The sequence below is a fragment of the Tupaia chinensis genome, unplaced genomic scaffold (assembly GCF_000334495.1).
Source record: "Tupaia chinensis unplaced genomic scaffold, TupChi_1.0 Scaffold143746_1, whole genome shotgun sequence".
In the NCBI taxonomy this organism is placed as follows: Eukaryota; Metazoa; Chordata; class Mammalia; order Scandentia; family Tupaiidae; genus Tupaia; species Tupaia belangeri.
Window position 1 is genome coordinate 281999 of NW_006203595.1, and position 25857 is coordinate 307855.

At 40.4% G+C, this 25857-nt stretch overlaps 1 protein-coding gene across 1 annotated transcript; it reads left to right on the forward strand.

The window, feature by feature from the left end:
- Positions 1-5065: 5065 nt before the first annotated feature.
- ARL13A (ARF like GTPase 13A) lies at positions 5066-24191 on the forward strand. Its single transcript, XM_006164855.3, has 10 exons — positions 5066-5208; positions 5646-5718; positions 6213-6283; positions 16947-17196; positions 18049-18154; positions 19086-19273; positions 19900-19996; positions 20099-20300; positions 23372-23455; positions 23664-24191. The coding sequence occupies exons 2-10, from the start codon at positions 5660-5662 to the stop codon at positions 23669-23671; spliced, it is 1065 nt and encodes a 354-aa protein (XP_006164917.1). The 5' UTR covers positions 5066-5208; positions 5646-5659; the 3' UTR covers positions 23672-24191.
- Positions 24192-25857: the final 1666 nt, after the last annotated feature.

The window sequence follows — 25857 nt, forward strand, 5'->3', positions numbered from 1 at the left end:
AGGTTTTCGCTATAGGGCGCGTGCGCTCGCCAGACAGACAAAGAAAGACATAGAGACAGAAAGCGAGAAATCACCCCTCGGGGGGGATGGTCACGCCGCAATCCCTTCTCCTCCATTCTCCTCTTGGGATCTTGGGCACGCACGCACACGCGCCCGGCGTGAGTTCTAAGCCACCGGGTCTGGGACGCGAACTGTGGTCGACTATGTGGGAGTCCAGCGACATAGCCATTATGCTAATTGCTGGTTCCCTCTACCCTTATTTCTTAAAGACTGGTGATATCTTGCTTGTCCTCCATTTCTTCCTTCCATGCTGTATAACAAGCCGTGGTCCCTTTCCAATCCCGCTGACCGCTATTTAGACAGATTGATTTGGAGCACAGGGCAAACATGCTCCCAAACTACATGCAGGTTGAATTCCTTTTAAAAGTCCCAGCTTGCTTCAAGGTGGGGCAGTTTCAGGGCAATTGCAGGGTGGCAGCAGAGGATGGAGTACATAGTATAGCAGAGCAAACGAGGGATTGAAGCTGTGAGTGCATTCAGGTCACCATCTTCCTAACCCTTTCCACATGTAAGTTTACCCTGTAATAAACCCTGTGCAGTGCTTTATTGGAGTTGTCTTACTCATGTTTTCAGTCTCGCTGATCCTACCCTCAAACAAGACAGGATTTATTACTGGTGACACATAACACTAGGCAATTACGGTCACTCTACTAATTCTATTTCTACTAATTGTAAAGTTGCTATCAAATACTAAAGTTCATGTAAATGTACATTATGAGAAACTGTGCATGAAGTTCAATTTCTCTTCTTTAAAAATTATTTACTTATTACTATTTTTTTTATTTGACCAGAGAGAGAGAAAGAATGAAAATGAGAAAGTAAGCCACCAGGTACAGGACTCAAACCATGGTCGGCCATGTGGGAGTAGTGCCCCAACCACCACGGCACCTGTCAATCCAAATTTCAATTTCTTTGCACCAAAATAAACTCATACTTTTACTCCCCTTTTCCATAAAATTTTTGAAGTCCTTTGTATATTTATCTGGTTAGAACCAATTTCATCATAAGCCTGCTCTTTACTGATCTCCATGCTTCCCAATCTAATGCTTGCCAATTGGTAACAAGTAAATGATCCTGGTATTTTACCTTGAGGTCTAATCAGTGTTGGGCCTGGATCATTTCCTTACTCATCTTCTTCAGTCTGAACTTATCCTTTGTACTTCTAAGCAGGTATCAAAGGACACAACATGAATTCAGGGACATACACAAAATAAGCAAGCAAACAAAGATGGGGAAAAAGTATAGTAAATTATTTCTCTACCTAAAACATTTCTAGCCATGACAGGAAGAAGGTGGAGGGATAACACAAGATCTTAGCTATAGATAGCTCCCTCTGAATGGCAAGTACAGGAGGAAAATGCAAACTCAAGTGGGTCAAAAATCAATCTATATATTAAGAAAAGCTTTCAGCTGAACCTTTCAAAGAGCTGTGAAGGATACCATTCACATGAAGATAAGTGTTCATAGTGTAACATCCAAACAAAGACACTTTTGAGAGTGAAAGGAAGCTTTATTAGTAGTTACTCTGAGATGGAGGTTGGCAATTTTTTTTCTAAAAAGAGTAAATATTTTAGGCTTTGGAGATCACATACATATTCACATACATACACATACGGTCTTCTTTTTCTTTTTAACCCTTTAAGAATGTGAAGAAATTGGGACCAGCAGTTAGCATAATGGTATGCTACTGAATTCCCATGTAGTTGACCACGGTTTGAGTCCCAGACCCAGTGGCTTAAACTCACACTGGGCGCGTGTGCATGCATGCCCAAGATCCAGAGAGGAAAATGGAGGAGAAGGGATTGCTGCGTGGCCACCCCCCTGGGGGGTGATTTCTCACTTTCTATTCCTCTGTCTCTTTGTCTTTCTGGTGAGCGCACGCACCCTATAGCAAAACCTCTCAAAAAAAAAAAAAAAAAGACAGTGTGTGAAAAAATCATTCTTAGTCCTGAGGCCATAAGAAAACACAGCAAAATTCAAATTAGCTATGGGCTTAGAAGACAACAGACATCAGTCTGTTCTTATTATACAGTTAAATATATAGTAATTCCTGCTTAAGGCCTAGTCTGTGGTCCAATTCAAAATGTAGAATGAAGAATAAGTATAAATGTTAATCAGTGATCAGGGTTCTCCAGAGAAACAATCAATAAGAGGGAGAAAGGACGGAAGAACAAGGAGAGACAAGATAAATAAATAGATTATATATACAGACACACATTTGTAGACAAAAATACTTATAAGGAATTGGCTGTGTTATGGAGTCTGGAAAGTCCCAAGATCTTCAAGGAAAATTGGCAAGCTGGAGATTTAGGAGAGTTAATGGTTTAGTTTTAGTCCAAAAGCCTGAGAACCAGAAGAGCAAGTACTATAATCCCACTTCAAAGACCGGCAGGTTGGAGACCCAGGAAGAACTAATGATTCAGTTCAAGTCCAGTAGTAGGAAAAAACTGGATGTCCCAGTTCAAAAGCAGTCAGGATGGAAGAATCCTTTCTTATTCAGGTGAGAATTAGTTTTAGTTTTTGGGTTCTAGTCAGGCCTTCAACAAATTAGATGAGACATATTCAGCGTTAGGGAGGGCAATCTGCTTTACTCAGTCTATTGATTTAAATGTTAATCTTGCCCAAAACTACTCTCATAAAAACATCCAGAATTATTCTGACCAAATATCTGAGCATTCTGTGGTTTAGTCAAGTTGACACACAAAATTAACCATCACAGGGCCGGCTCCATGGTGCAGTAGTAATGTAATGCTAGAGAGAAGCTGGATTCCACATGGTGACTGTGGTTTGAATCCCCAGCCCAGTTAGTCTGAAATATGTCAGGCACATTCATAAGTGCCCAAGAGCCAATGGACTGAAGGACTGGAAGGAGGGGATTGTAGCATGACAAAACCCCATGGAAGGTGCTAATCTCTCTATCTCTACCTAGCATATATGTACATACTCTATCATGAATGAAGGAAATTTTTATTATCACAGAATGTACACTATAAATGTATGAAATAATCTTACCAAAAGGGGTAGAGTATGTAAGCTGATGTAAGAAACTTTTAAAATGAGTGAAATCTATAAGACTATCTAAAGTAAAGGCAAAAGAACTCCACACAGCACTGTATTCTAGCTGGTCAAGTTGTTTCCAAGGGCAAGTATATGGGTTAACAAATCTGATACTGCTATACGTGTATACTGGAATTGAACAATGAAGAAAATGGATAGTGAATGATAGAAGACAGGTTTCTCACTATTGGAGCAAAAGGTTACAGCCAAGCAAAGGGAGACTAGAATGATCCACATGATGATGGATTAGGGTAAAAGACATCAGTATGATTTCATGTTTAGCCCAACATAGATACATGTGGTTACATAAATATTTTCAAATGTGTGCATAGACACATATATTTCCTTGTTCTGTCACCTGAGAGGGCCTAGAAACAATGACACTCCAGTATCAACAAGCACACCTAGTTCTCAGATGTAGGTTTCTAAGACCATTCTCCAGTGAAAGGATCAAGGGTTCCTTGGAGAAATGGTGAGTCTAGGACTAGGGCAGGGAATATAGAAGATGAACCTGAAGTATCTTGTACCAAAAAATAAAAAATGTTCAAAAATCAACACAAAAACAACCCACAATGATGAAAGAACTGAAAGAACTCCCGGGGTCAGCAGGTGAAGTGGTAGCTGGAGTGCTGGATTCCCACATGGCTGATCACAGTTCGAGTTCCGGACTTGCCAGCTTCTTTTCTCACTCCCCTCGCCCATCTTCCTGGTGAGTGCCTGTATCAAATTAAAAAATAACAATAATGATAAATAAAATTAAATAATTCTTAAAAAATAAAGAACTTCTAAGACCTAAGATGGAATAATTTGAACAAGAAAATAAAGTAGTATTGGATTATAACTCAAAGTATAAAATAAATAACCAAAAGTCATAATGTAAAAATAAATGCTTTAATAAACAAATGAGTAACAATAAAGGCCCCATATAGAGGGTTCCAAATATAATAGTTTACATAGCTATTCTACCTCAAAGAATGGAGGATAATTCCCAATTTCTCAAGGGCCATGCATAGTAATTTCCTTCCCAAAAATACAGTATGGTGAGAGGGTGCAGAAGTAACTTTATTGTAGAGAAACCCAATAAACACTGCCTCAGCAAAATGATGAATGTTAAAATCATGAGTGATAAATAATCCCATTAGCATACATCCTTGATAAGATATGATGAGAATGACACATGATCTCTGGTCTTCCTCCTAAGAACACATAAATTCAGTTTAGTCATGAGAAAATATCAAACACCAAGTGAGAGGCATTCTACAAAATAATTAGTATTCCTTTCAAGGTTATCAAAAAACAAAGAAAGTCTGAGCAACCTAGGTAAGAACTAAGGAAATCTGAATGATGTACAGACTTCAGTTAATAACATCTCAATACTAGTTCATTAATTGTAATAAATGCATCATACTAATGTAAGATTTGAGTGTGGAAAAGATGGGGATATTTGGTACTATCTTTGCAATTTTTCTGTGTATCTAAAACCATTCTAAAATAGATTTTCTAAAAAGATCACTAAAAAATAAAAAATAGTATGATATAGTTTGGCCAGAAGAGAGAGAAGCCCAGAGTAGAGGTAGTTTCTTTGGCACCTGAGGTCTTCTCACTCACAGAATGTATGAAACCTTTGACCTAATACACAGACCCTGAAGCCAGACTACCTAGGTTTGAACTTGGCTTTATCACTTAGCACTTTCTGAGTTTCACCTCTTTGCAGACCTCATCTCTTAAATTAATTGGGATAACAGTCTCTACTTTGTCATGTTGTAAATAGGATTAAATGAGTGAATATGTATAAAGTCATAAAAATATGTAAAAACTATGAAGGCTAAAAGTTCACTTAGTAATTAGCTAAGATCATACAAGGCAAGGATATGTGAGTTAGATTGCTATGACCCAAACAGTGGTTGCCATAGATACATCAGAATCTTCATAGACATTGTTAGGATGTTGCCATATCCTAAGTGAGCAGTTGAGCTGTGGCCATCTAGAAGAAAGGTTCGAGCTTAATGAACCTTCCTTTTTGCTCTAAACATCTTATATTTTTCATCTGAAAAGAGGCAACTTCTTAGATAAATAATTACCCACCTCAAGGTAAGTAAAATATATCATCATCTTCATTTTACTTTATAAGAACTCTGGAAGTGGGTGGCCAGGTAGCTACCCCACCACAACTGGACCTACATGGGAAAGGTACTGGGTTTGTGTCCTGGGACATCCCTGAGTACATTGGGAAGTGTGTGTGCCTGTGATCCCAGCTGCCTCTGATGGAGGTGGATCACAGCATGAAGTCCCTGTTGGGGTGCCTTTCCCTCTCCCCCTCTCTCTCTCTCTCCTGCCACTGTATTTGAAGATAACTAGTCTCTTCCTCTGTGACATTTATAAACAAGGTTGGATAGAATGAAGTAATGGACTTCTAACAGTCCCAAGCTTTTGGTTTAACAGAAACTACTATATAATCATAAGCTGACTTAGGAACAATGTTAATAATGGGCTATTTTCTCATTTACTGTCTTCTTTTAATATTTAAGAACAAAGTTGAATCATGTTCCGGCTACTGACTTCTTGCTGGTCTAGGGTAAAGACAACTGAAGAGAAACGAAGGTAATATTACAATTATTTCTCTAGACCTATACCATCATTTCCTTCCATGTTTCTACCCAGTCTCCTAAGGGACAAATCTTCATGATTGCATGAGAGGTTGTCAAAAATTTGTTGAAAAATAGAATTAAAAAACAAGTATATTTTGAGCAAAAAAATTAATTCATGGACAGTTTTTTTCATGATATGCATTTTCCATAGATTTTTCTGAAGATCTTGTGTATTCTTAGGGGAAATGATTAAGCACGGTCTGAAAGATAAAGGGCAGGGTTAATGGAGGATGGCCAATTCTTCATCATAAATGAATCAGGAAGAAAAGCATCCTTGGGGGATTTGGGGAAAGGTTCCCAATCCACTTTCTACCACCTTAGCTGGACCATACATGGAGACTACTACAGGTAGAACTCCCAGTGCTTAAGAAGAGTAGAAGTATTTGTTTAGCCTAAAAACTAACAGTGTTTTTAATGCTTTGGCTTATTTTTCTTTTCCATTTCCAGACACATAACCATCATTGTCGTTGGCTTGGACAACTCCGGTAAAACTGTCCTTGTAGAGACCTTCCAAAGACGTAAGAAACTAAGAGCATTAGATACTGGTTTATATGTCCTATGGACCCCAGGGTCCAATGAAATAATCATTCCTTCCTAGCATTACCTCATGGCCCTCAGTTTACCTCTTTTTGAGGATAAACACATCCCAACAAACAGTCTCTCCCCTTCACCCCCTCAGGTGTAATCAGCCTATTGATGTAATGTCTGTTACTTGCTCCCTTTACAAGATATCCTAATCCAAAGTCCTCTCATAGTGTCAGTATGAATGAGCTCAAAATGTGTAGTAAATTATGAAGGATAGTATGTTTGAAATGTTGTCTAGTTTCTGAGCTAAATTAAAGTGGAACTTGGTTTAGATAAGAGAGACAAGAATGGAATAATTAAAAAGCTTAATAAAATGAAACTCTGTGACAGCTCATACAGAGAATTGGAACTTGAGAAATGTCAGCGTAGAGAAACCAAGAGCATTAGACACTGGCTTATGTCTCCTATGGACTCATAGGTGCAACTGTAATACCAGATCTCAGGGTAATACCTTAACATTTCAAATATCAGTTGCACAGAATTTTAGGAAGCTACTATGTTAGCTGTGAAAACCCAGCTAATTACTAGTCAATCAATCATAGAAGCCAGTACCGTTTCTGGCATAGGACACTCTCCACTGATGCTTATTAAATAAATGAAGGGGTATGATGGCATAGCTGAGTTTTATATAATCTGGCAGCTCTCAGCAAGTACAGCAAAGGGCTAACCTAGCTCCTCTGCTTCTGGTCTACTTGAAACCTTCACCAATTTCCTTAAACTACAGCAACAGCTTGCTGGTTGTTTCCTCAGTATATAGCTCACACAGTTATAGAATGACTTCCCTGATCAAAACTGTTCAGTGCTTCCCCATTGTCTTAAAAAAAAAAAACCTTAAGTTCCTAAGCAGCACACAAGGCCCTCCATGATTTGGCCCCTCCTCCTCCAGCTCTATTTCCCACTTCACACACCCTCTGATACAACAAAACCAAATGATTTGCCATTCCTCTGCCATCACACACTGTTCCAGTTCACATGGCTGTGCTTTCTGAAAACTAAAAACTAGCATTTCATTCCCTCCATTACATACCTGCTTAATTAAACACCTCAAGTCACTACATAAGCTTGAGCCCAGGAAAACCTTTCTTCACTCCCAACACCTCCTTCCTTGGTTCCCACTCTATTCCATGCATCCCTTTAGCATGCACTTATCACAATATTTTACACAATTTTAAGTCCATCCATTAGACTCAGGTGTCCTTTCATCTGTGTATCTTGGGCCTCTGTACTTTCATTGTAGTATCTTCAATTAGATTCTCAATAAATATTTGTGGAGGGAACCAGCAGCTAGCGTAATGGCTAAGGCGCTGGACTCCCACGTAGTCAACCGCGGTTCGTGTCCCGGACCCGGTGGCTTAAAACTCACGCCGGGCGCGTGTGCATGCGTGCCCAAGATCCCGAGAGGAGAATGGAGGAGAAGGGATTGCGGCGTGACCATCCCCCCGGGGGGTGATTTCTCACTTTCTGTCTCTATGTCTCTCTCTGTCTGGCGAGCGCACGTGCCCTATAGCAAAAACCTCTCCAAAAAAAAAAATATTTGTGGAATGAATGTTCTCCCCAATTCCATCCTGAGGCTACATGTTGCCATTTTGTCTCTTCCTTTGCCCCAGTAGCAGCTCTAAGCACCACATTTTAGCCATTGGTGCAGCCTAGTATCTCCCTTTACAAGCAGCAAACTTGACTGCTTGCCTCTCCTGTCTCACAGAACTGGTAATAAGGTACCCAGAAGCAGTAAAATCAAGCAGATAAATCACGAGATTACTGATAAAAGTAAGGATTGGTCTGGTTCTATAGTGCTGGTTCTATAAATGCTGCTCAAAAGAAGCCATACCCCACATGGCAACCGTGGTCTGAGTCCTCAGCCTACATGGCCTGAAACACACTGGGCACATGTGCAAATGCAAGATCTGACAGGTTGGAAGACTGAAGGAAGGGGATCATGGCATGGCCAGATTCTACACAGGGTGTCTCTCTCTCTTTCCCAAAAAAAACCTCTCTCTCATACTTGCTCATGCTCTATTATGAATTAGAAAAAAAGTGGGAATAATTTTCTAGATGTCACCAGTTGGTGACATCCATGCTACATTGTCACGAGCACATATGGCTGGACAGAAAATATGGAATTATGAAATCTCAAGCGTTAAGAGACAACTCAGCAATGGGTTACATGGTGGCAAAGAAACACTCAGCCTCACCTGTGGACTTCCATTCAGTCTGGGTGGGGCCTGAGAAGCTATAGTTTAAAAACTCTCCCAGGTTTCTGACAGCCAGCCAGCTTTGGAAAGCAATCATATGGAATCAGCTGTATGCCATTTTGTTTGTGAGAATAGTTTCTGTTTACCATTCTACTTCCTAGAGGACAGTGCAGAGTCTATTTATTTTGCTACTGTACAAACTTGCCTTGTGCTCAGTGAATAATTTTAGGCTGATTCATAAATGTATTGTTTTATGGTTATGACTTTATTCACAGAAAAATGTTTAATGGCCATTGACATATTCTGAAGAATGTCTCGGGCCACTTCTGTCTACGAGAAACCACCAAAGTTAATCTAGTAGTTTGCTGTACCCCCAATACAATAGCATACCTCACTTGCTCCTGTAAATTTTTTAAGCATATTTTTGCTATAGGGCTTGTGTTCTCAGCAGAGAGACAGAGACAGACAGAAAGTAAGAAATCACCTCTCAGGAGAGATGGCCATGCTGCAGTCCCTTCTCCATTTTCCTGTAAAGATCTTGGGCATACATGCACTTGTGTCCAGCGTGAATTTTAAGCTGCTGGATCTAGGACTTGAATCGCAATTGACTATGTAGGAGTCCGGTGATATAACCATTATGCCATCTGCTGGTCCCTCCTGTTTTTAAGAGGACTGTCAAAATTCTTTCAAGGAAGTTCTAATCTACAAGTAGTAACTTGTGTGAACGTTTAAAGACACTAGCTATTGGGACCAGCAGGTGGTGTGGTGGTTAAGGCACTGGACACTCCCATATGGCTGACATGGTTCGAGTCCTGGACCTGGTGGCTTGCTTTCTCACGATCCCTCCTTCTCTTTCTCTCTGTGTCTCTCTCTGGTCAAATTAAAATAAATGAATAAATAAATAAAATTAAATAAATAATTCTTTAAAAAAAGACACTATAAAATATTTTGGCACGGAAGCCATTATGACTGGTAACACCATTCACTTTAACTGTTTTGTCTGGCATGGTCGTGTGGGCAAGAAACACAAACATGAGAACAAGCAGGTGCTCTAAATAAGGACATTTAGAACAGTGCCTCTCAACCCTGACTACATATTTCAATCATCTGGTGAACTTTTTGAACATAATGCTTAAGACCCTCCCATATCTATGGACTCAAACCTCAGAGAATGAGGCCTAGCAGCATAGATTTTTAAAATTCCACAGGGTGGAAACAGATGTGGCACAGCAGTTGGCATGGTGGTTAAGGCACTGGACTCCTACATGGTTGACCATGGTTACAAGTCCCAGACTTGGTGGCTTGAAAATCACACCAGGCATGTGTGCATGTGTACCTAAAACCCCAAAAGGAGAATGGACTGTGGTGTGGCCATCTCCTCTGGGGGGTGATATCTCACTTTCTCTCTGTCTCCCTCCATCAAGCACACACACCCTATGGCAAAGACCTTAAAACAAACAAACAAAAAACTCAACAGGTAATCAGGGAGAACAGCAAATAGAGAGAGTCAATGACCAGAATCATCTGGAGAGGTTCCAAACCTACTGACTGGGGAGGTTCAAATACTTCGGTCTGGGGAGGGCCCATGAATCTGCATCTTTACAAGTACACAAGATGGCAAGACACAACCAGGCATGAGTTTCATGGCTCTCTGGAGCAGTGGTTCTCAAGACTGAAAGTGCAAAAGAAGCACCTGGGGACTTTGTGAACTGTCAGGAGTTTGTTAAACATACAAATGCTTGGGTCCCAAACCTAATGACTCTGACTCATTTAGTCTAGAGTTATAATTAATTACTCCCATCTAACTCTGAAGCAAAAGGTCCTCAGACCATGCTTTATGATACTCTCCATCATGGATACCCAGAGGAATTAGTTAGTCCTTGTTTTCGGGGTGTTTATAAATTAATGGAGGAAAGGGACCAGCAGTTAGCATAATGGCTGTGTCGCTGGACTCCCATGTAGTCAACCACGGTTCGAGTCCTGGACCTGGTGGCTTAAACTCACGCCAGGTGCATTTGCGTGCGTGCCCAAGATCCTGAGAGGAGAATGGAGGACAAGGGACTGCGGTGTGGCTATCCCCCCTGGGGGGGGTGATTTCTCACTTTCTGTTTCTCTCTGTCTTTCTGGTGAGTGCACACAGTCACAACCTCGACAAGAAGAAAGAAAGAAAAAGAAAAGAAAAGAATAGAAAAGAGAAAAGAAAAGAAAAAAGAAGAAAAGAAAAAGGAAGAAAGAAAAAGAAAAAAGAAAGAAAGAAATTGGAATGACCAAGGCTGACTTGATCAATAACCTTGGCACTACTGCCAAATTGGGGACCAAAGCATTCATGGAAGCTTTGTGGACTGGTGTAGAAATCTCTGATTGGCCAGTTTGGTATTGGATTTTATTCTTTTTTTTTTTTTAAGTTTTTTGTTATAATGCCCATCCACTCCCGAGAGAGAGAGAGAGAAAGAGAGCAAGAGAGAGACAGAGAGAGAGAGCAATCACCCACCTGGGGCAATGGCATTTTTGGTGACTAAGAAAGTGACTGTGGTCACCAAACAAAAATGATGAGCAGTATATCTGGGAGTCCTCTGTAGGGGAATCATCCACTATTAGGACTGACATAGGTGAACCCATTGGTCATGTAACAAAGGTTATTCTGCATCTGAAAGAGAGCCAAATTGAGTATTTAGAAGAAAGAAGAATAGAGAAAACTATGAAGAAATATTCTCAATTTATTACCTATCTCATTACTCTTTTTTGTGGAGAAGGAACATAATAAATAAGTCAGTGATGATGAAGCTGAAGAAAAGGAAGATGGGAACCAGCAGTTAGCGGAATGGCTATGTCACTGGACTCCCACGTAGTCGACCGCGGGGCGCATCCTGGACCCAGTGGCTTTAAACTCACGCCAGGCGCGTGTGCATGCGTGCCCAAGATCCCGAGAGGAGAATGGAGAAGGGGGCGTTGCCATCCCCCCTGGGGGTTATTTCACGCTTTCTGTCTCTATGTCTCTCTCTGTCTGGCGAGCGCACGCGCCCTATAGCGAAAATCTCTCCAAAAAAAAAAAAGGAAGATAAATAGGAAGAAAAATAAAAGGAGTTTGATGACAAATCTGAAATAGAAAATGTTAGTTCTAAGGGGACAGCAGGTGGTATAACGTTTAAGATGCTGGACTCTCACATGGCTGACTGCAGTTCAAGTCCTGGACCCAGAGGCTTGAAACACACCAGGCACATGTGCATTTGTGCCCAAAATCCAGAGAGAATAGAAGAGAAGGAATTGTGCTATGGCCATCCCCCTGGGGGATGATTTCTCACTTTCTGTGTCTCTGTCTCTCTGTCTTTCTGGTGACCGCACACGCCCTATAGCAAAAACCTCTCCAAAAAAAAAAAAGTTCAAGCCTTAAGAGGCAACTCAACAAAGGATCACATGGTGGCAAAGAAACACCTGGAGATCAACCTGATCCTTCCACTACTGAGACCTTAAGACAAAAGACAGAGGCTGAAAAGAACAAGTTTGTGAAGAATCTTGTCATCTTGATTCATGAAACTTCATTCTTGTCTTCTGGCTTCAGTCTTGAAGATCCCCAGATACATGCTAACAGGATTTACAGGATGATCAAATATGGTTTGACTGTTGATGAAGATAACCCACATTGCCAATGATACCAATGCTGCTGTAACTGAAGAAATGCAGCCTCTAGAAGGAGATGACCACACGTCATGCATGGAAGAAGTCTAATAGATTAAGCTCTGCCTGAAGAATGATTTATATATGTATTCGATACTTTCTCTTCATTCCCTCTGATAATGTATATTTTTCAAGAATTAAAAATTACTTTGTTAACATTTTAAACATCTGTATAGCATGATGATAACTACTTAAGGGGAAGATAAGATTTCTTTCTACTTCTAATTGTAATAACTTGGCCACTAAAGCAGAGCTAGCAATGCTTTTCTAGTTTCCCATTAGCTTATTTTAACAGATCAAGGTAATTTTTTTGTTGTAAGATGTATGTGATCTAATATTAACTTTGTGGTCTAAAGTGTTAAGCTATCAAGCCAGGTTTCTTAGTAGATCAAAACTTTTGTTAGTGTTCTTAGATATACCTTGATGTTTAAAAGAAGATTTGTAAAGTGCTTTGAGTTTCATCTCCTAGGATCTACTTTTAAATTTTCCATTTCCTGTAGTTATCAATTTTGTATGTACTATTCTTTTAAAAATATATTAAAAAGAGCCAACTTGGAGGAGGAACTCTCCATTGGGGTTTGTTTTCCAAAGAAAAGTATGTTTTAGAGGAAAAATACTGTAAGCCTCCTTGGGCATTTTATAAAGCCATTTGGAAAGTACTTCAGCCAGGCTTGTGAATAGAAATATGCTCATGTCACATTCTGCTTAAAGGGGTAGTAACAGATACAGGTAAATTTAAAAAAGAAAAAGCTTATCTCAACACAAGAAACAAGATTTTAAAAATATCTTTAGAGTTTTTGTATATTCATTTTTTATTTTTAAGTAGTCGAATACAGATACAACAAATATCACATCAAAGTTGTGACTTAAAATTATATGTTATCTGAAAGCCGTAATTACAAAGATCATTGACCAACATGAAAACAAGAGGCACTATAAAGTCACATTAAAATTTAATACATATACACATATGCATACTCATAAATGTGTCATCACATATTTCCAAAGACCTGAAAGCATATACTAACTTCTTAGCTTAAATGACTCATTTTGACAATTCTACAGAAAATGTCACAGGCTGATATGAGGCTACAAATAAGTTCCCCAGTCTTAGTACTCCCAGGTATGGGTGTAGAAAATCTGTAAGAAATAATTTGCTACTAACATGGACAGAAAGCTAGTCCAGAGCTGTCAGATCAACAGACTGGAATGTGTATAAAGACTGTCATTTTGAACTGTGTTTCTATGGGAGCTAGATGAGGTATAGAATTTCCAACGGGGTTTTGTTCTGGCCATCACTTTAAAAAGAAAATGTGTCTGACTTTGGCACACTTTTTTGAAATATATTTGTAGGAACAGACTTCATACCTTCGACTGCAGTAAAAGGCACTATAAACATTTATGGAACACCTGCTCTGTGTAAGGTACCACAGAGCCACTCCCTTGCAGAGTATATATATATACACACATATACATATATATATACACACATACAATAAATAAAAGAAAGCATGTATGCATATGCACATCTGCACATGAGAGAGAAAGGGAGAGAAAAGAACACTGTGACCCCCCCCCACACACACACACACACACACACACTTCCTCTAGCCTAGCCTATTGTGATCCTGGGCATGTGCTTATATGTACCTGGCACATTTCAGATCAACTGGGCTGGAAATCTGAACTGTGGTCAGCTACATCAGCAGGCTGGGCCAGAGATTATATTATAGTTGGAGGAAAATGGTAAGCAAAGAAAGAGGTAAAAGACAAGTTCAACAGACCAGGTGCTCAATAAGAGAGAAGTAAGAGCTGGGCAGGTCAGAGAAGGTTTCTAAAAGTAAGTGGTGGGGCCAGAAAGTGGCATAGTGGTTAAAATGCTAGACTCTTACATGGCAAATTGAGGTTCAAGTCCTGGACCTGGTGGCTTGCTTTCTTACTTTCCCTCTCTCTCTCTCTCTGACTACTTTCTCTTCATTCCCTCTGATAATGTATATTTTTCAAGAATTAAAAATTACTTTGTTAACATTTTAAACATCTGTATAGCATGATGATAACTACTTAAGGGGAAGATAAGATTTCTTTCTACTTCTAATTGTAATAACTTGGCCACTAAAGCAGAGCTAGCAATGCTTTTCTAGTTTCCCATTAGCTTATTTTAACAGATCAAGGTAATTTTTTTGTTGTAAGATGTATGTGATCTAATATTAACTTTGTGGTCTAAAGTGTTAAGCTATCAAGCCAGGTTTCTTAGTAGATCAAAACTTTTGTTAGTGTTCTTAGATATACCTTGATGTTTAAAAGAAGATTTGTAAAGTGCTTTGAGTTTCATCTCCTAGGATCTACTTTTAAATTTTCCATTTCCTGTAGTTATCAATTTTGTATGTACTATTCTTTTAAAAATATATTAAAAAGAGCCAACTTGGAGGAGGAACTCTCCATTGGGGTTTGTTTTCCAAAGAAAAGTATGTTTTAGAGGAAAAATACTGTAAGCCTCCTTGGGCATTTTATAAAGCCATTTGGAAAGTACTTCAGCCAGGCTTGTGAATAGAAATATGCTCATGTCACATTCTGCTTAAAGGGGTAGTAACAGATACAGGTAAATTTAAAAAAGAAAAAGCTTATCTCAACACAAGAAACAAGATTTTAAAAATATCTTTAGAGTTTTTGTATATTCATTTTTTATTTTTAAGTAGTCGAATACAGATACAACAAATATCACATCAAAGTTGTGACTTAAAATTATATGTTATCTGAAAGCCGTAATTACAAAGATCATTGACCAACATGAAAACAAGAGGCACTATAAAGTCACATTAAAATTTAATACATATACACATATGCATACTCATAAATGTGTCATCACATATTTCCAAAGACCTGAAAGCATATACTAACTTCTTAGCTTAAATGACTCATTTTGACAATTCTACAGAAAATGTCACAGGCTGATATGAGGCTACAAATAAGTTCCCCAGTCTTAGTACTCCCAGGTATGGGTGTAGAAAATCTGTAAGAAATAATTTGCTACTAACATGGACAGAAAGCTAGTCCAGAGCTGTCAGATCAACAGACTGGAATGTGTATAAAGACTGTCATTTTGAACTGTGTTTCTATGGGAGCTAGATGAGGTATAGAATTTCCAACGGGGTTTTGTTCTGGCCATCACTTTAAAAAGAAAATGTGTCTGACTTTGGCACACTTTTTTGAAATATATTTGTAGGAACAGACTTCATACCTTCGACTGCAGTAAAAGGCACTATAAACATTTATGGAACACCTGCTCTGTGTAAGGTACCACAGAGCCACTCCCTTGCAGAGTATATATATATACACACATATACATATATATATACACACATACAATAAATAAAAGAAAGCATGTATGCATATGCACATCTGCACATGAGAGAGAAAGGGAGAGAAAAGAACACTGTGACCCCCCCCCACACACACACACACACACACACACTTCCTCTAGCCTAGCCTATTGTGATCCTGGGCATGTGCTTATATGTACCTGGCACATTTCAGATCAACTGGGCTGGAAATCTGAACTGTGGTCAGCTACATCAGCAGGCTGGGCCAGAGATTATATTATAGTTGGAGGAAAATGGTAAGCAAAGAAAGAGGTAAAAGACAAGTTCAACAGACCAGGTGCTCAATAAGAGAGAAGTAAGAGCTGGGCAGGTCAGAGAAGGTTTCTAAAAGTAAGTGGTGGGGCCAGAAAGTGGCATAGTGGTTAAAATGCTAGACTCTTACATGGCAAATTGAGGTTCAAGTCCTGGACCTGGTGGCTTGCTTTCTTACTTTCCCTCTCTCTCTCTCTCTGACTGACTCTGGTCAAATTATCAGTCCATCAATCAATCTTAAAAAAAAAAAAATCAGTGGCATTGGGCTGAGCTTTGAAGAAAGGGTTTCCTGCTTATTCATTCATTCATTTACCAAATTTCCTGAACAAATAATACCTGTATGCTAGCTTCTATGCTCAGCATCATGAATATCATTGTGAATAAAACTGAAAGGGTCATGACTTATGGCAACTCATAACCCAGGTAAGTAAACCACAGCATGTATTGGGTTGTCGGGTAGGTCATGGCATATTTTCTTTCACATCGAAAAACATAGAAAAATACATCATGACTTTCCCAACAACCTAATATAACACTGTGATATATGCTATGCTAATAGTAATCCCAGAAGAAAGGCATCTTTTCTAGATAGGGAACAGTGATATGAAGGAAAACTTTCTGGAATAAATGAGATCTAAATTGGTATTTTGAAAAATAGGGGCTAACCAAGCAAATAGTAGTAAAAGAGTGTTCCAAGTAGGGGGAATGGCATCTTGTGAAGGACGCAGCAAAGAGAGAACATTGCATTCATGTAGAACGAAGGGAGTGTGGATAAAGGAGCAGAGAGAGAAACAGACTGGGTGTGTACCAGGGCTAATATGGTCACCAGTCAGGTTAGTGCTAAAAGACAGGTCTGGCAATTTAGGAGGTGGAGTCTGTATTCTATCCTTGGAGCAACAGGCACTTACTGAAAGTTACTGAGACAGGAGAGGGTCACGTAAGCAAAGTTCTGGTTTAGGAATGAATCTGTGAATGTGAATGGAGTGGCAGAAAGCAGGATTTCTCAGAGCAGGCTCTAGTCAAGGTTCAACAAATTCTTTGATCTAACTATATTTCCCCGCTTTGTGATTATTTCTTCTCTTTTCCCCTATGCATAGTATTTCCCAGTAGGATAAAAAATTCTATGAAACCGGAACCGACTACACTCCTGTTGGGTAAATACGAAGTTTCCATCTACGACCTAAATGGAGACCTGAAGGGCCAAGAAGCATGGCCAAACTACTATGCACTGGCACATGGACTTGTTTTTGTCCTGGATTCCAGCGACTTAGGACGCATGCAGGAAGTGAAGATCATCTTACCACATCTGATGTCTGATAGAAGGCTGGCAGGGAAACCCATCTTACTGTAAGATTCTGCTTTTGTGCCCTATTTCCCCTTCCCAATTTGTACTTTAAGAGAAGTATAGAGAGGTGGGTGGTCCCTTTGTCATACCCGGAGGGACCCCCTTTTCTCTGAGGCTCAATGAGGTAGAGTGGCCCAGTCTTCTGGGGGCTATTTCCAAGGGCCGCTTTCTATCAGACAGGACCAGGGAGAACATGTTACCGAACTGTATAAAGGTGATTTTGAAGGTGAGCATCAAAGGGAAATGGAAACTGATTATCTGGATCTACCACCTCCATCTCTTAACTCTTGCTGATGACTGCCTTCCTGAATTCACTTCTCATCTTTTCTAGTTTGTCTCTGATCCTGAGACCTCATAGTGGCAGAGAAAACCTATTCTGTGTAATTGATGCCAGTGGCCTCCTCCTTTACCTGACTGCTTAAGAGTTATGCAACTAGAATTTGTTCCAGCATGGTAATTCAGGTGGCCAGCCAATCCTCACTCCACTCTCACAACTCTCTTTTTGCCTTTTTCATTCCTCATTAGCAACCTCAACTATAGCATGAATGGAGTTTGGGAGAGGATATAAAAACTCTAAATCTGTTCATATTGTAGTTAGCAAGTCTAATTAAAGTTTGAGGACATGAGAGAGCCCTAGGGACTATCTTGGATCCAAATTATTTGTGCTATTCTTTCTTCCATGGAGAGTTTGCTAGAAAAATATCTGGCTCAACCCATTAGGTATGTCTTTAAACCTAATTCCTGGATATGTAGCAGTTGTAACAGAATTGGCCCTCTTCCTCTTTTCCTTCTTTTCTTGCCCTTTGCCTCTATTTGGGTTTCACACTTTCCTTTTCTCATGTTCCTTCTTCTAGCCTGGCAAACAAACAAGACAAGAAGGATGCCCTCTCACCTTGTGATATTATAGAATATCTATTCCTCAAAAGGCTAGTGAATGAGAATAATTCCCTGTGCCGCGTGGTCAGTATCAATACCTCCCTTCTCTCTGCTCTAGGGCCCACCTGATACAGTCCTTGGCCCATTCTATACTCAACCCCATACGTTGGTTTGGAGGTAACGTCTCTCCCTGACAGGCAACATCTATACTGATAATTTATGACACAATGGTAATAACAAATATCATGTTCTGTTTTCTAAATAGCTCTACAAAGTTGGAAGCTTGTCTTTTTTTAAAGAATTATTTATTATATTTATTATTATTTTAAAATAAAACATGTACGCACCAGAGAGAGACAGTAAGAGAGAGAGAAAGTGAGAAGCAAGCTACCAGGTCCAAGACTCAAACTGCAGTCAACCATGTGGGTGGGGGTCCAGCACCACCTGCTGGCCCCAAGTTGGGAGTCTTTTTGTTGGTTTGAGAGAGATTTTTTGCTATAGGGCACATAAGGTTGTGGAAAGACAGAGAGAAGCAGAGACAGAAAGCAAGAAATCATTCCCCAGGGGAGATGGCCACACTGCAGTCTCTTATCCTCCATTTTCCTCTCAGAATTTTGGGCATGCATGTACACATGCCCAGCATGAGTGTCAAGTCACAGGGTCTGGGACTCAAACTGTGGTCTGTCGTGTGAGTCCAGCATCTTAACCACGCTGCTACCTTCTGGCCCCCAAGTTTGAAGTTTTAATGTCCCCATTTTATGGATAAGAAAGTTAAGGCTCAGAGACTCAAGGTCACACATCTAAGGCACCACAACCATTACTGAAGGACCTCAGCTTTTGTGTCTTTCATTTACCACCTCAGATGTGAATGCTGAGTGTCTCCTAAGACATCTTAGAGCTTCTCTAGCCCACAGCAGAGCTTATATGTACTTCTGCTATTTGGAGGAGTGTGACTGGGTCTGTGGGTACTAGAGGTCCTAGATTCCAGGTCTGAAGACTTTTCTGTTTGTCACAGGAACCATGTTCAGCCATCAAAAATCTCCGAAGGAAGAACCATCAGTCAATAACTGAAGGGCTGCGCTGGCTGGTAGCTGTCATTGGGGATAAATATGATGAGCTGTATATTCGCCAACAACCACCCACCACTGGCATTTCAACCTCCAGGAGCATAAGAGGGTCTGGGGAAAGATCCTCATCAGACAGGTACTGAGCTGCCTTTGTTAGATTTACTGGTAAGAACAAAAACAGGAGTCAACCTTAAATATGAGCAAGGAGTTCTAAGAGGTACCTGGATTCTGAGCATCACAAGTCTCTCAAGATCAGTTGGCACAAACGGAGTCAGGGCAGCAACCACCAACACTCCAGTGTTGTTAGGTACACCCCACCCCTGGCACAACTTGAGTATAGGATGAGTTGTAAAAAGGTAAAGTCACCCTATTGGCATTAGAGGTTCTCCAAAACAGGGTTTTTATTGTTTGATTTGCCATGTGAAAAAGAAAAGGAACATGAGCCCCTTCAAGTGCCTATTGGCATTATTCTACAGATACATGTCATGAAGCTGCTCCCTATTCTCAGCTTCCAGTTCTCTGATCCTTCCAATATTCTCAAATGAGATGAGGATAAAAATGCTGAAAAAAGAGAGAAAGAGAGAAAAGGAAACCAAGAGGTGGTCAAAGTTTTGAGTAGTAAAGTGCCTAAATGTCTTTTGTACTATTATTACTTTCATTGCCCAAAGGCTTATGGCAGAAATGGGGTAGTAGCTGCATTAGAGAGAAAAGCTTGATGTGTATCTTTTTCTATTACTGCTTTGTCCTTTCCATCTTCCCCAGCTCTTCTGCTAGAACAAAAATGTCCAAAGAGAGAAGACAACATCTATATCTTGGCCAACGCCCAATGGAAGCCAGACCCCTAAAGTCTATCCTACATGTAATGCCTCTTTGAATGTTATTGCCCCATCAATCCCTGAACTCTTGTGCACCAACTGACTTTTTCTACCCCTCTCCCTCTTTTAATTTTTTTGCTGTACAGAAAGAAGGTTTACGATTAAGGCCTAAAAAGAATATATCAGTAACCTTTGCTCTAGATGAACCCATGGAGGAAGGTGAATGTTCTGGAGTAAAGAGAAACTGGAACACTGCTCAGAACCGACGGCGGAACATCGAGCTTCGCTACAATCGAAGTAATGCATTACCAATTCCAGCTCAACATGTTGATGACAACTTTTTTAAAGGTAACATTAAAAAAAAAAAAAAAAAGGTAACATTAGACCACAGGTTACAGAAGAAAAGAGACAGGCCTTGCCTCATAATTTGTACCACAGTATTTCTACTGTGAGCATCAAATTCTTTTTGCCCATTATGGCTGGTGGTTATAAGAGAACTGGAAAAGTACAAGGGGGGAAGTTGGGTATCACTTTCTGGTAGGTCAGTATAAGTATAATACCCCAACATTAGTTAGCAAAAGATATTTGGATAGCTATAGGATTATCATTTTCTTTAAGTTTATTCATTTATTTCATCTGTGAGAAAGACAGACAGACACCCCACCAGGATCTTCATGCCACAATCCACCCCCAGCCTCAACCTTCCTGGATCAAGGAAGGACACGAACACACACCTGGAGTGCACACCAAGGCCTCAAGATGAAAACCAAGGACCTTGCTATGTGGGCCCAGTTGTATTACCGATGTACCACTGTCTAGCCCCTACAGGATTATCTTTTGGGTTTTAAAATTTTGTTTAATTACCAGAGGGTGCATGTGCTTGCCAGAGAGAGAGAGAGAGAGAGAGAGAAAGCACTTCTCAATGGTGTGTGGTCATGCCACAATTCTTTTTCCCCCATTGCTCCATTCTGTCAGGATTTTAGGCAAATGCACACATGCATTCAGTATGTTTTTCAAACCATGATGGCTAGGATTCGAACCTCACTTGGTCATGTGGGATCTGGATCCCAAATGCAGAGCACTTAATCATTACTGAACCCACCCCTAAGATAAACCAATGGTGGAATTATGAATTGGTACAACCTTTCTGGAAGGTAATTTGGCTGTTTGTCTCCCCTCTTCCCTCTCAAAAAAAAAGAAAAAGGGATGGATACACACACACACACACACACACACACACACACACACACACACGACAACTTCAAGAAGTTCATGGGAAATTATAATTAAAGGAACAGTTTATTTTGAGGCAAAAAGCACACCCTATAGAAAAAAAACAATGGAGGCTGGAGGATTATGGCATAGAGTCCATCTTTCTCTGTATAATTTTTTCATAATGGACATTTTTCATGAATTTTTGAAGACCCTTGCATATGAGACTTTACCTTTATAGTATTCGCTCTACTAACATGATCATTCAAATAACATGACCCACTCATATACAAGGGGTCATCAATAAGTTCATGGAAAATGTCAATTTTGAAAAATTATGCATGAATTTCAAAGTCTTTGTACCAAGAGAACTCAGATTTCATTTCCATTTATTCAAGAACTTTTTGAAGGGCCCTATAATTATATATCAGGAACATTAAAAATGTGGAAATCCACTAAAAAAAAACTCATCTTATGAGCTGTATGGAAAAATAATTACACTGCTCACAATGTCCAATCACAGCATAATGTACAAAAACTAAATCTGGAAACAACCTATATATCTAACAATGGGGAAAAGCTAAACAAATTAAGATGCTGCCACACAATGGAATACTATGCAGATATTAAAAAGATTAACACTGACTTACATTTAAATCTAGAAAATTTTCCACACCTTGAGATTCTGTTAGGGAAGATAGCAAATTAGAGTGCCACATGTATAACAGGGTGTGTATACATGCATAGAGATATCTAGAGGGATATCAGCAAAATATGAGTGGTGGTTTCCTCTGGAGATGACGTATTTGGTGATGTTGAGAAGTGTAAGGCCTAGGAACTTTTCTTTGGAGTTTCATCCCATTGGAAATTTTCTTTTTTATAGTAAACATATTATTTCTCCTGATAAAAGTATTATTATTTTTTTAGAGATTTTTGCTATAGGGCACGTGCATTTGCCAAAGACACACAGAGAGAGACAGACAGAAAGTGAGAAATCACCCCCCAGGAGGGATGGCCATGCAGCAATCCTTCCTCCTCCATTTACCTCTTGAGTTTTGGACACATACACACATACCCAGCCTGAGTTCCAAGCCACCAGGTCCCCAGTAAAGGTATTTTAAAAGGTGCTGAGGGCTTGAAAGCTCATTGTTGCTAATATCTACTCCTTTTCAGTGTTCTTTGGGGCCCCAGTCTCCAAGGATGTCAACTGTCAATATTTTTAAAGAACTGTTTATTTAATTCCATTTGTTATTATTTTTTATTTTTTGAGAGAGAGATTTTTGCTGTAGGTTGTGCGTGCTCACCAGAGAGACAAAGAGAGAGACATACAATGAGAGATCACTCCCCAGGGGGATTGGCCATGCCACAATCCCTTCTCCTCCATTCTCCTCTCGGGATCTTGGGCACGCACGCACACATGCCCAGCATGAGTTTTAAGCCACCGGGTCCGGGACGCGAACCGCGGTCGACTACGTGTGAGTCCAGCAACATAGCCATTACGCTAACTGCTGGTTCCCAACTGTCAATATTTTTAAAGAACTGTTTATTTAATTCCATTTGTTATTATTTTTTATTTTTTGAGAGAGAGATTTTTGCTGTAGGTTGTGCGTGCTCACCAGAGAGACAAAGAGAGAGACATACAATGAGAGATCACTCCCCAGGGGGATTGGCCATGCCACAATCCCTTCTCCTCCATTCTCCTCTTGAGATTTGGGGCATGCACCCACACATGCCCAGCATTTTAAGCTGCCAGGTCTAGGACTCGACTACATGGAGTCCATTGACATAACCATTATGCCATCTGCTGGTCCTTGTTATTTTTTAATTTGACCACAGAGAGAGAGAGAGAGAGAGAGAGAGAGAGAGAGAGAGAGCAAGCTGCCAGGTCCAGGACTTGAACCAGCACCTTAAACACCATGCCACCTGCCGGCCCCTTAATTTTCAGTATTATGTCACCTCAACCCTGACAGGGATCTAATCTTCAGACTACCCTGAAGCCTTGGGCTGTTGTCCCTACATGGAGGGTCCTGGTCTTGGCCAGAGCCACTAAGAAGTAGTTCATAATGGCTCTGAGGATAAAGGGGAAAGTTGGCAGTTGAGTAGAAGCAATATGATAGAAGAGAAGAGGAAGTGGTTTTCTAGATGTCAGCAACTACTCCTACATCTTTGGCCAAAATTGAAACTCATTTTCATTTCTATAATCTCAGAACCAAGGGCAAAAAGGAGAACAAGTATCTGGGACATAGAGATGTTACCGGAAAATCCCCGTGAAGAAGCCTTTGGATCCTATGGTCAGTACTCCTTAAATGAAGGGCAGAGAATGAGAGAAAGCAGAAACCTAGGGCAGGGGTGGGCACTTCACAGGGTGCAATCTATATGCCCTTGGGAACTGACAGATGCTTTCCTACCCTGAAGTGGTCTAGCAGGGGAAGGAAACCTGGCATCTGGCTTTACTCTCACTGATTGGGTATTTTCTTTCTTGTATTGGACTTTTAACAGACTATTAAAGAGAAACATCAAACATCCAACTCTCAGCACATGAGACCATCCATAGACCCATCAGGACCACCCAGCTTTTAAGTTTTTATGATACCTCTACGGTCCTCCCTACAATTCCATCTATTCTAACTTCACATCTCTGAGAACCCCCACTGGCTCGTAATCTGAATCATAGCCATCAAGTTAATCCTCTATCTACTGAAAGGCTCAAGAAGTTAGGTGACATCCACTGGAGAATAAAGACCACCTTGGCAAAGAACAAAGACATCTCTGTACTGAATACATCTTTCTCTACAGATGCTCCTGATCAAGCTTTTGGACAGTACGTTGTGGATGACCAACTAAAACTGAGCCTTAGAAATACAGGGTTAGTTTAGAACCACATATTTCTTAAGGTTCTTGGGTGGGAAGGGACTGGCAAAAAATAAATACAACCGTGCTGAGCATTATTTTCTACTGAATCATTTTCTTATCCTTCCAAAAACAACTCAGGTTTTTTGGGTTTCTTCTTATTCCTTTTTATTTATTTTTTTTAAAGTTTTGCTATAGGGAACGTGCACTTGCCAGGAGAGAGAGAGAAAGACAGAGAGAATGAGAAATCATGCTCCAGTGGGGATGGCCATGCCACAATCCCTTCTCTCAGGATCTTGGGCACACATGCACACACGACCTGTGTGATCTTCGAGCCACTGGGTGTAGGAATCAAGCCATGAAGTGGTCATGTAGAATCCAACGCCTTAACCTCTACACCACCTGCTAGCCCTTACCTCCCCATTTCTTTTTACTTTTGAGAGCAAGACTTTTGATATAGGGCATCTGCTCTCACCGAACCGAGACAGAAAGAGAGAAATAACCCCTCCAGGGGGGATGGCCACACTGCAGTCCCTTCTCCTCCATTCTCTTCTTTGGATTTTGGGCACACATGCACACACACCCGGTATGAGTTTCAAGCTGCCAGGTACGGAACTCAAACCATGGTTGAACACATGGGAGTCCAGCACCTTAACCACTACACCACCTGCTAGCCCCTTACTCCCCTCTTTTTAATTGCCAGAAGATGCATGCACTCACCAGGGAGGGAGAAACATCAGGAGAAATCCATTCTTTCTCCATTTCTCCATCTTGTTAGGTTTTGAGCACACACACGCATGTGCACACATGCACACACACATGCCTAGCATGTTTTTCAAGCTGCCAGCGCTGGAATTTGAACTGCAGTTGGCCTTGTAGAATCAGTTCCCTTAACTAGTGGCTATGGGCCCGACCCCACATCCATTATCTTAGAACCATCCTTGGGGATAGGCACTATACCTGACTGTATTTTACAGATGAGGAATCTAAAGGACAGAGAAGTAAAAAGGATTTGCCCAAGATCTTACAGTCTGTAAAAAGCAGCAGAGAGTTTAATTCAGATCTGGCTCTAAAGCTAGTTACCTTAGGCCAGAAAGATCTGCTCATGCTTTTGTCAACCCCACCCAGAAAGAGAAAGCTACATCCAGGAAAAAATGCTGAAGCACAACTATATTCATGTCAAAATTTTGTCATCATCAATAAGCACACCAGCAGTGGCAAAAGACATGGTTAAATGAGCTCTTCCATTTTTTCCAAGTTCTGGGCCAAGTGCTTTAATTTTAAAAACCTCTTTAAAAGTTTACTTCTTTTGTGATTGAGAGACAGGTATCCTCAATAGGGTCCCATGCAGCAATCCCTGCCCCTCCTACCTCAGCCTTCCCAGCCAGCCAGGATTGGAGAACTGAATCCATGATTTCCCATATGGATCCAAAATCACTGAGCAACACATTAATGATGCCTTACCAAGCAGGCCCAAAGTGACTTACATATCTTACTGTCTTTCATCCTTACAAAGCTATTTAGTTGGCTCTCTTATCACCATCTTACAGAGGCAGAAACTGATGTTGAGAAGTTAAATAATTTGTCTCAGGGCACCCACTAGGAGGTGGTAGGACTGATTTTCAAGCTAAGGTCCAAGTCCACCCACATTCTTAGTGCTATACTCTACCATCTCATCAAGCAGTATAAACCAAACCACCCATAATTGTTGCTGAGAGATAGAAACTCTACAGGAAGAACCGTCTTACAACCCCATCTGGAAGATCCAACACTGTCCAAGTCTGCATCAGTTACTCTTGAATCCCCACGGGAAACTTCTGAGCACCTTATGGGTCTTCAGCAG